This window comes from Rhinopithecus roxellana, chromosome 19 (assembly GCF_007565055.1).
Source record: "Rhinopithecus roxellana isolate Shanxi Qingling chromosome 19, ASM756505v1, whole genome shotgun sequence".
In the NCBI taxonomy this organism is placed as follows: Eukaryota; Metazoa; Chordata; class Mammalia; order Primates; family Cercopithecidae; genus Rhinopithecus; species Rhinopithecus roxellana.
The window spans coordinates 35,077,006-35,088,369 of record NC_044567.1 but is presented as its reverse complement, the minus strand read 5'-3'; the positions used below and the strand labels follow the sequence as shown (position 1 = coordinate 35,088,369).

At 45.9% G+C, this 11,364-nt stretch overlaps 1 protein-coding gene across 1 annotated transcript in view; it reads right to left on the bottom strand.

Moving 5' to 3' along the window:
• LOC115894928 (myocardin-like) overlaps positions 1-11,364 on the bottom strand; it is a 58,177-nt gene that overhangs the window by 21,693 nt on the left and 25,120 nt on the right. The window contains exons 5-7 of the mRNA XM_030924092.1: positions 6,899-7,073; positions 3,544-3,627; positions 649-715 (exon numbers count right to left, since the gene is read on the bottom strand). Of these exons, the coding sequence (XP_030779952.1) occupies positions 649-715; positions 3,544-3,627; positions 6,899-7,073 (326 nt within the window). The remainder of the gene's footprint in view (positions 1-648; positions 716-3,543; positions 3,628-6,898; positions 7,074-11,364) is intronic.

Here is an 11,364-nt window from a genome sequence, read left to right as displayed (position 1 = left end):
GGTACAATCACTTAACTTTAATACATCTCAGTTTCCTCATCTGCAAGTTGGAGAAAATATTCTTTACTTTTTCTCTCACTAATCAGTATAAAGACTATAAAAGATAATATTGAAATAATAACAGGTAGTCAATGAACAGGTAATTGTGTCTATAACCTGCTCCTGAAATAAAAGACTTCTGTATTTAGGAAAGAATGGGTCCATCCTGTTATCAGGTTTTAAAAAAGTAATTTTTTTTAAACCTGGGCGCAGTGGCTCACGCCTGTAATCCCAGCACTTTGGGAGGTGGAGGTGAGTGGATCACTTGAGGTCATGAGTTCAAGACTAGCCTGGTCAACATGGTGAAACCCTATCTCTGGTAAAAACAGAAAAAATTAGCTGGGCATGGTGGTGGATGCCTGTAGGTCTCAGCTACTTGGGAGGCTGAGGCAGGAGAATAGCTTGAACCCAGGAGGTGGAGGTTGCAGTAAGCCGAGATTGCGCCACTACGCTCCAGGCTGGGCGACAGAGCAAGACTCCCCCTCAAAAAAAAAAAAAAAGGAATTTTCAAACCCTGACTTTATTACAGAAGGTTGAAATGAAGAACATGGATGTCATGACCGCAAGTGATCAAGGATTTGGGGGAACATTGGAAGAAAAGTGTGTTACCACCGGTGTCCAGAAGAGGGGGCTCCTGAACAGCTGGCAGGCATATTCTGACTTGGCAGCGTCTCCACTTTAACCACAAACTACACATCTGAATGTGACCTTACCCAAAGGAGCTTACAACTCGCTTGGACTCAGCGCAGTGCACCCCCAAAGGCTCTTTTGTTTTCCAAAGAGACTTCTTCCTGGTGACTAATGAATAGTGAGCACAAGTATTTCTGTGTGTTTGGTGGCTCCGTTTCTCCCTGCTTACTAATCGATTAGCATTCTAGTTAATTAATCAGTCTTCTGTCCTTGGAGAGTTTCTGCAGGGCTCCCGAAACCAGCTCTGCCCTGGCTTGCTCCAGATCAGCTGCTGTTGTCGCCTCATTCTGGGGCTTGCCTTGTCTGGGGAGGATGGGAGCTGCAGCCCTGGCAGGGTCCCGCAGCTAAGACGGGGGTCCGGGAGCTTTTTTTCTCCGTGTTGCCTTAGCACATTCCAGAAGGTACTGAAATCGGATCATTTACCCTGGATAGTGTGGGGTAAAGGCTATTACTACTATGCTGTTTTTGAGCCCAGGGGATACTAAGGTTGTGTGTGTTTGTTGACCAAGCAGAAAAAAATGATGGCTCTTCTACAACCAGCCTGACGGGACCAGCTGGGTGTCTGTAAGAATCGCCCTTTTCATTGAAAGTGATCTGTTCATCTCCTGGGCTTCTATCATACTTTCTACTACAGTGAGGTTGAAGGCTTTGCTAATTGTTTTGTTTTGTTTTGTTTTGAGACAGAGTCTCGCTCTGTCCACCAGGTTAGAGTGCAGTGATTACGATCTCGGGTCACTGCCACTACCGCCTCCCGGGTTCAAGCCATTCGACTCTCCTGCCTCAGCCTCCCGAATAGCTGGGACTACAGGCACGCACCACCACGTCTGGCTAATTTTTGCTTTTTTGGTAGAGACGAGGTTTCACCATGTTGGCCAGGCTGGTCTCGAACTCATGACCTCAGGTGATCCGCCCACCTCGGCCTCCCAAAGTGCTGGGATTACAGGCGTGAGCCACCGTGCCGCGCTGCTAATTTGAATTATGCAAAATTTAAATACTGTGATAGAAATGTGAATAACATTTCTCTTTATACTCAGCTTTAGAAATAATGGGACTCATCTCCTCCTCCTTCCCCTGCAATGAACAAAATGCATTGATAGTCACATAATTTCAAATCTGTTGAGCTGAGTGGATTTTCAGATGGGTTTAAGCTCTTGTGGTTCAGTGGGGGAGACTTACTGAGAAACTGAAGTGTCTATCATCCATTAGACCATAAAACTATTACTATATCATTGATTTTTACTTCAATTTACAATCTTTTTTAAATCTCATAAGAGTCATTTTAACATTCATTAAGTGGTGGCACTTGAGCTGAGAAAACGTGTTCCCAAATCAGTTAGAAGTTATTTGGGAGAGGCCAGGCATGGTGGCTTATGCCTCTAATCCCAGCACTTTGGGAGGCCGAGGCAGGCCGATCACCTAAGGCCAGGAGTTCAAGACCAGCCTGACCAACATGGAGAAACCCTGTCTTTACTAAAAATACAAAATTAGCCAGGCATGGTGGTGCACACCTGTAATCCCAGCTACTGGGGAGGCTGAGGCAGGAGAATCACTTGAACCCGGGAGGTGGAGGTTGCAATGAGCCGAGATCACACCATTGCACTCCAGCCTGGGCAACAAGAGTGAAACTCCGTCTCAAAAGAAAAAAAAAAAGTTATTTGGGATAAAACATTATGAAGAAGGCCACATGATTACCAGGCATCCAGTTAAATGAAGAGAGAGCAGCCTGTGTACTGTGAGATACGACGCTGGTGTTTATAGAAGCACAATTCGCAAGTACAAAGATATGGACCCAACTTAAGTGCCCATCAACTAACAAGTGGATAAAGAAAATGTAGTACATATACAACATGTAATGCTACTCAGCCATAAGAAGGAATGAAATAATGTCTTTTGCAACAATTGGATGGAGCTGCAGGCCATTATTCTAAGTGAAGTAACTCAGGAATGGAAAACCAAATATCATGTGTTCTCACTTATAAGCGGGAGCTAAGCTATGAGGATGCAGAGGCATAAGATTATGTAATGGAATCTGGGGATTGGGAGAAGATTGGGAGTGGGGTGAGAGATTAAAGATTACATATTGCCTACAGTGTACACTGCTCAGGTGATGGGTGCACTAAAATCTCAAAAATCACCACTAAAGGGCCGGGCGTGGTGGCTCACACCTGTAATCCCCACACTTTGGGAGGCTGAGGCGGGTGGATCACGAGGTCAGGAGTTGGAGACCATCCTGGCTAACATGGTGAAACCCCATCTCTACTAAAAATACAAAAAATTAGCTGGGTGTGGTGGCTGGCATCTGTAGTCCCAGATACTCGGGAGACCGAGGCAGGAGAATCACTTGAACCTGGGAGGCAGAGGTTGCAGTGAGCTAAGATTGGCCACTGTATTCCAGCCTGGGCGACAGAGAGAAACTCTGTCTCAAAAAAAAAAAAAAAAAAAAAAAAAAAAAGAAAGAAAGAAAAGAAAAGAAAAAAAGAGAAATCACTACTAAAGAACTTATCCATGTAACCAAAAACCACCTGCACCCCCAAAACTATTGAAATAAAAATAAAAATTAACAAAAAGATAATGCTGAGAAAACTAAACATTTGCTATAATGAGTCTAGCTACCTGCCTACTGTGAATGAAACCCCGTGTTTATTTCCATCGGAAGACTGGCCTGAATGATGTAAATGTTACTTTATGCAAGCTTTTCAGGGATACTTCCCTTGCATAAAATTCAACTGCTGTATACCTATTTTATGAAACTTCCAAATCCTGCCTTACAATCAGTTGTGTCTACCTCAAGGGTGAGCTTATGAAATCTTTTACGTCGGAAACACGCTGGCTGAGCTGTGATCCCAAAGAAAATCCAAACCCACAGCCTTCTCCACGGCAGAGGTGGCCTCTGCTGTGCTGCATGGATAATGAAATCTTGGTCCATATACACTAGTGACCCATTTCCCATCTCCTGTTTGGTGACCCTCCCAGTGAGCCGAACCTCTGCATGGGTCCTCCGTGTAACTCTCCTCGCGTTGTCAGACCTAACTCAGAAAGCTCTGCTCCAAGTTGGCTCCGCGAGCCGAGCGTTCAGGCGGGGCTCCGAGGCTGGTGCGACCATACCTTTACAGCAGCATGCACGGCTATGGGGGTGCTGGGGGGCCAAGCCCCTGCTTCCCCGCATCTGACTGGTGGCTGGGCTGTGAGGCTGAGTCATTTCTGTCATTTTCTGAGCCAGAAGCAAGATCCTGAAATCCAAATGTTACCGATATTAGGATGATACAGGAGTAAGTTGTGTGACACAGAAATGTCAGAGTCCATGTACATACACCTCTGCTGCTTTCATCCTAGCTTCTTACCTGAGTAAACATCAGCCTACTTTCCCAGGGGGAGGAGTCACATATATACATGTGTGTATATATGTATATGTGTGTGTATATATATACATATGTGTGTGTATATATATGTGTGTGTGTGTGTGTATATATATATATGCTTGTCATCCAGCTGAGAACACTTTTGAGAGAGAAAGGGAATCATTCTAAGTAATGATTCCAAAGACAGGTATAAAACTGGTCTGTTCTAGGCAAACTGGGACATCTGGTCTTGCTGTGTGAGCATTCCACCTGTCTGTGACAAGGTCCACCTGTCTTCATAATGCAACTGAAAAAGAAAGCAGCAGGGAAGAGTGGGTGTAGGAATGTGGAGGAAAAGTAGGACAACGAACAAGGTAGAGGAAAAGAATGTTAGCAGAAAAAGGGAAAGTGTGTGTGTGCAAGTGTGTACAAATGTGTGTGTATGTCCAAGTGTGTGAGTGTGTACATGTGCATGCATGTGTGCATGTGCATGCATGCTTCTGTGCATGTGTGTGCATACATGTGTGCACATGTTAGGTATATACGTGCGTATATATGTGCACATGTGTGTCTCGTGTGTGTGCACATGTGTGAATACATGCGTGCACACAGGCATGTATATGTACATGTGGTTTTGTGTGTATACATATGTGAGTGTGTGTGTGTGTACGTATGCATGTGTATAAAGACATAAGAAACCTTTATCAGAGGCAGAGTCTGTAAAGGGAAAAGTTATTTCCTCTTTCTCTCCTACATTCTTCTGTTTCAACTCTGACAAAAAGGAGCCAGGGCTGCCCATGATCTCTCCATGCAGGGGTTAGGAATGAGCTTTGCAGTTCTTCCCTGAGCCCTGCCTGGCACCTGTCAAAGGCCTGAAGGATTCTTTTCTCTTGGAGCCTCAGTGTCCTCATCTGTCAAACATGAATGCCAGGAGAAATGATATACAATGACTTTTGCATCTTGCCTGGCATTGTTCGGTGCTTGTTCTCTTCTTTCCCTCTCCTAAGGTGAAGCAGAAAAGAACTTGCCTTTTCCTCAAACCATTCTTAAATCAGAAGCTGAGGAATTTACTGTCAGAATAATGTGTACAAATGATCTGATACACCGTTTGATGTTATCAAAGAAATTTGGCTGCAAAGACCAACTGTGGCATGCAGGGGAAGGAAAAATGCTTTGATTATAAACTCTTGCACAATAAACACACGAATAACTCAGCTCAGCTTTCCATGCCTCCCTTTTTTCCTCCCATTTCACTTTTTCTCCTTTGGCAGCATTAGGTTTGCTCTGATGGGGTGAAGACAGGCATGGCGATAAACAGTAACTGGCATGGTTTTGGGAAACGAGGCACTGAATGATAATTATTTTAACTGTCCCTAATATCTGTATGGTACTTTTCAGTGCGAAAAAAACAAAAACAAAAACAAAAAAAACAGCTTTCAAATCTATCTAATTTCAGTTCATTGCACAATTTATATGAGGCCAGGAGGGGTAAATGCTTCCTAAAGAGAAGGGACTGAGGGTCTGAAGGACTCTCCGGATAGAGGCAGAATTGGAAGAGCTCACATCTGGCTTCCACACTTACGCATCTCCTTCCCCTCATATGTGGACGCCAGCAGGCATTCTCTTGGGGCTCTGTGAATACCCTCTGGCTGGATTTCCCCAGCGTGGCTGGCACTCTGCTGTATTTCTAGAGCCCACCCAGTTGCTCGGCCTCATAGAGTTTTAGTTCCTCCTCTGTCAAATCCACCTCGATGATACCTACTTGGAGAGGTCTCTGATTTCAAATAAGGAAATTTTGCGAAGCACTTGGCACTGCCCCTGGCCCAGAATGAGCATTTAATATGTGGCCGGAGCTGTTGTTCATAATCACCATTATTCTTTTTTTTTTTTCCTTTGAGACGGAGTTTCTCTCTCGTGGTCCAGGCTGGAGTGCCGTGGCATGATCTTGGCTCACTGCAACCTCCGTCTCCCGGGGTCAAATGATTCTCCTGCCTCAGCCTCCTGAGTAGCTGGGATTACAGGCGTGTGCCACCACACCTGGCTAATTTTTGTATTTTTAGTAGAGATGGGGTTTCACCATGTTGGCCAGGCTGGTCTCGATCTCCTGACCTCAGGTGATCCGCTCACCTCGGCCTCCCAAAGTGCTGAGATTACAGGCGTGAGCCACTGCGCCCAGCCCATAATCATCATTATTCTTTATAAATGTGCTTTAAGAGTATTCTGAATACACGTTCCTTATGCTCAAGGGTTTGTAGCTTTGTCCAGAAAGAGGTGAATGTTATGGTTGGGTTGGGGCTGAATTTTGCAGCAGCTTGCTAGGTAAGCTGAATACCCTCTAAGAGTAGAATACCTGCTAAGAGTAGAAGCAACGTGGGCCTCCCTGCCTTGGAGAGAGCCAACGTTTCCTTCTCTGCACTCCCCAGAGCCCTGTAGCGAGTCCTCAGGGCACAGAGAGATGGTGAACTTTGAATCAGTCCTGCCCTGGCACTTTCTAGCTGGGAGATTGTTGGCGAGTCATCCAATATCACTGAGCCTTAGTTACTTTGTCCATAAAAATGGAGATAAAAGGTATCTGCTTGGCGGAGCAGATGCTTTAATGGATAAGTTAAAGGATGTAGTACTGGAGGTTCTCTTTCAGTGTTTCTGGAGCTTTTGTTACCCCACACAGAGGCCTGTGCTGAACAGAGTGAGAAGAGGCATCAAAATGCTGTGGCAGCCAGGGACATCTCCGGGTTCTTTAAGCAAAACCAGCTGTAACCGATTTTAACACTGTGAAACGATAATACATTGAGATGCTGTTTTACTTTCTTCTTTTTTTTTTTTTTTCTTACCTGGTTTGTCCCCAGAGAACCTGTCGAAGGGGTCTCTGAGGCTTTATCGTCTGGCGGGATCCCGCTGAGTTTTGAGGGTCTTCACTTCGAGTCTGATCTGGAGAAAGCCCATCACTGCTGCTGTCCTCTTCAAAAGCAAAAGCATCCGTGGATTTGGAGAAACTCACCTGGTTACCTGAGGGGGTGAAATCCAGGAACTCAGTTAGTGGCTTAGGAGAGTCAAACAGCTTTTTTAGAAATGCTTCGATGTCTCACTTCTATTAAAAATACACCTCTCTCTCTCCAGTTGGTTTTTAAGTTTAGGTAAGCGTGAAGCTATACTTTAAATTATTGTGTTTATAAAAAAGTGGTTTGTTTGGCGTGTAGGAAAGACTTGCTCTATCAGAGGTCTGTCATCATTTGTTAAACTTTATTTTCAGGTATCTGCATTTCTTCCCGTTTTCTATGGGAACCCATATGTTTTTGAAACTGGGGAAGGCAAAGGAAAGAAAAGGGAATGCTGGGTGCAGAATGAGGCCAGAGGAAAACGTGGTAGGAGCATGCGCCCGTGTCCCGTGGGTTTTACGATGAGAAATGGAATCGAGATGACAGCCTGCCATTTGCATCATCTTCAAACATAAAGCGGGGCACACGGCACACAATGTTTAGCAACTTTGTTCATAAGGATAAGCTAGGACAGCTACTGAGTTTAAATTCCTAAATGTCAGAATTAGCTAATGTCACCACTGTGTCCCGAAGAGCCATTCAACGAGTGCATGACTGTTTACAAAAGCCATAAATGTGTCTCAGAAACTTCAGCTTGATCCTTATTTTTCATTATTGGAATTTCTTTGTATTCCTCATATCTTTGTGTCTATTTGGAACTCCTCAATGGCTCACGCAAGCAGAGACTCTTCCTCAGGCAGCCTGCATGGTTTTGCTAAGGGAACAGAAAAATTGGTGTGGGAGAGGGGTTATCGCACCAGATGGACTAGAATGACATCCTTATATGTCCCTTACATTTTTATTTGCCACATTTCATCTGGTTTATTATCCAGCTGCACAGTACACAATGTGCTGAAGCCGCATAGCTCTCCTGACCCGATTCCAGGGACTGCTCTGCTAAAGGAATTAGGTATTATCAGGAAGTTTTCCAGCCCGATATTCTGCAATCACACCGACAAGAACTTTTGACTCTTGTCTTGTGCAGATAAGAGAAAGGAGCTCTTACTGCAGGGATTGGAAAGGCAACGAGGAGCTAGAAGTAATGGAACAAATGTGGCTTTGGGCTTGTCATCGCCACCACTGCTGGCATCTGTCACAGGCCCTCTCACAGGCATTCAAGTGTCACATCAGGAAGGAGGCCATGCAAGGACAGGGCAGGGGAAAACTCCAGTCACAGGCCCGGGGCGGCCCACTAACTGGGAGGGGTTTGAGGCTGAGCATTTCTGCTCCATGGGTTATTTATAAAAGTCATTATTGCTTTTCCATGAATATAAAAGTCATACATGTTCATCATAGAAATTCATACCTTAGAAAAATGCTGAATGTGGCTGGGCACAGTGGCTCACGCCTGTAATCCCAGCACTTTGGGAGGCCAAGGCAGGTGGATCCTGAGGTCAGGAATTTGAGACCAGCCTGGCCAACGCAGTGAAACCCTGTCTGTACTAAAAATAGAAAAATTAGCCAGGCGTGGTGACAGGCACCTGTAATCCTAGCTACTCGGGAGGCTGAGGCAGGAGAATTGCTTGAACCCTGGAGGCAGAGTTTGCAGTGAGCTGAGATCACGCCACTGCACTCCAGCCTGGGTGACAGAGCAAGACCCTGTCTCAAAAAAAAAAAAAAAAAAAAAAAGCAGGGGATGATGTGTATTACTGAGGGCCAGGTAGGCAGGCAGTGGGTAGGTGGGTGGGTGGGGATAGGGGGTTAAACGTTCCACATTCCAGAAGTCACTGTATTTTCTTAGGATTCACATGGCACGTGCCCTGGACCAGTGCCATTCACATTGTCAGAGACCCTGCATGTGACTTCGTTAGACTCTCAGGGCAGCCAGTCTTCTCTGCCCAGCGGGACCCTCTGTCTGAGAGCTTCGTCATCTTACCTCCTCTGCCCACTTCCTTCAGTCTAAATCCATGTGGATCTTCTCTGATCTGATACTTCTCGTGACAAAGACCCCTCCTGTCTCCACACAGGGTATCATATCCCAGGTGTGTACAAATTAGAGGAAATTAACCAAATTGCAACATTTTCTACATATTCTAACATGTGGGTAGAAATGTTAAGAGAAGGGAGAGAGGGGTTTCTCCTCTTATCCTCCCCAAACCCAGCTTTCATTGTTTTGAGTGGAGAGAGAGCAAATAATAACAATAGCAGCTGGATGAGTAGTTCACCTAGCAGTGGCAGCAATAGCAAAAACAGCCAACTTTGTTAGACTTCCTAATAGTTCAGGAAGGGAGCACGTTTTCTCATTTCTTTTTCTTTCTTTTTTTTTTTTTTTTTTTTGAGACAGAGTCTTGCTCTGTCACCCAGGCTGGAGTGCAATGGCGTGATCTCAACTCACTGAAACCTCCACCTTCCAGGTTTAAGTGATTCTCTGGCCTCAGCCTCCTAAGTAGCTGGGACTACAGGCATGTGCCACCACACCCAGCTCATTTGTGTATTTTTAGTGGAGACGGGGTTTCACCATGTTGGCCGGGCTGGTCTTGAACTCCTGACCTCAAGTGACCCACCCACCTCGGCCTCCTAAAGTGCTGGGATTACAGGTGTGAGCCACTGCACCCAGACTTCTCGTTTCTTTTTAATAAACGAACACATTGTAAGGTCTGCTCCACCCAGTTATTTTGGGACTGAACTAGGACAGCAGTGCCATTTTTGGAGTCTCAGACTCACCTGGCAGAGGGGGTGGCAGAATTAGTCATCCTTCCTGGAAGTCAGCAGGTGAAGCCATTGTGTGGTTTACGGAACATCATCAGCCTGCCCGGTTGATTGGGGGCAGTAGGTAGGGCAGGGGTAGCATAGAAAATGACCAACATCTCTACTTTTTTTTTTTTTTTGAGATGCAGTCTCGCTCTGTTGCCCAGGTTGGAGTGCAGTGGCACAATCTCGACTCACTGCAACCTCCTCCTCCCGGGTTCAAGCAATTCTCCTGTCTCAACCTCTCAAGTAGCTGGGACTACAGGCGCGTGCCACCATATCCAGTGAATTTTTTGTATTTTAAGTAAAGACAGCATTTCACCGTGTTAGCCAGGATGGTTTTGATCTCCTGACCTTGTGATCCACCTGCCGCAGCCTCCCAAAGTGCTGGGATTACAGGTTGAGCCACTGCGCCTGGCCTACTCTGTATACATGATAAGTTGAACCTTATCAACCTGTGAGCTGGTTCACTCCACTGCAACGGGAGCTATTTTAACTCATGGACAGACTACCTCCTAACATCCTGGAAGAGGATTCCGGAGACTAAGGGTGTCTCTGGAATTCCACAAAATAGCTGAATTTTTGAGATCTGAGGGACTGACTGTGACATCTTGCTTTTCCGGAACGAAGAAGGCAGGAGATTCTGGGAAGGGAGAGTCCCAATGAATTTTATTTGGACTTGCCTTAGTAAAGGGGTGGAAAGACTGTTGGAGCCCTGAAGTTACCACCAGTGAATCAGCCCTTTCCACTCTGACACCTGGCATTTGGTGACCTCAGGTCAAAGCACCAAAATGATGTGCAAAAGTCTAGAAGTTGAGTATCTGGGATAAAGGTACAGGTAATCAATCCCCCCTTCCCCAGGGCTGGACAGAGCATTCCTAAGCTATTGCGTTTAACTCCAGCCTTCCCATTTTAAGAGGAGTAGAGACAAGCTGAGGTGTGATCAGATGAGATATGGCTAAGAGAAGAGACAGAAAACCATGAGAAAGGAGATCCTTGTATCTCGATGGGACACAATCAGAGAATCTGTCACGGGCCAGACTGCCTGGTGAGTGCTAGTGGTGGTTACAGGGAGGAGAGAGCGATGCGAAGTTGTCCAAGAAGCCTCCTGGAGGAGGTGGGATTGAATGGAGCCTGAAGTGACTGTCAGCGGTGGACAGGACAGCAGAAAGGGAGAGGGGCGCGTCTGACAATGAAAGGACGGGGCGTGGATGAGAAATGATAGAGTGGCCATTAGCAGAGTTGGGTTGGGGAGGATGACAAAGAAGTGCTTTCAGCTGGGGGAGAGGGCTATTTTAGGAGCCAACCCCTGGAGAGACATTGCTTGTAGGAGACAATTGGGGGTACGTAGGGCAGGGGTAGCACAGGAGAGACATTCCCATGCTTAAGTCAATGAAATGAGGAAACCATGAGTGCATGGAACTACATCCCAAGGACAGCTTTACACCTGCGTAAACAACCAGGAGGAGTGCCACGGCCCCAAATATGACTCCTCTCCGGTATCTAAAAAGCACGATGTGCCAGGTTAGAACACTCTGACAGCCACACTGAGGACCACTGGTCGCTGTCCAGCC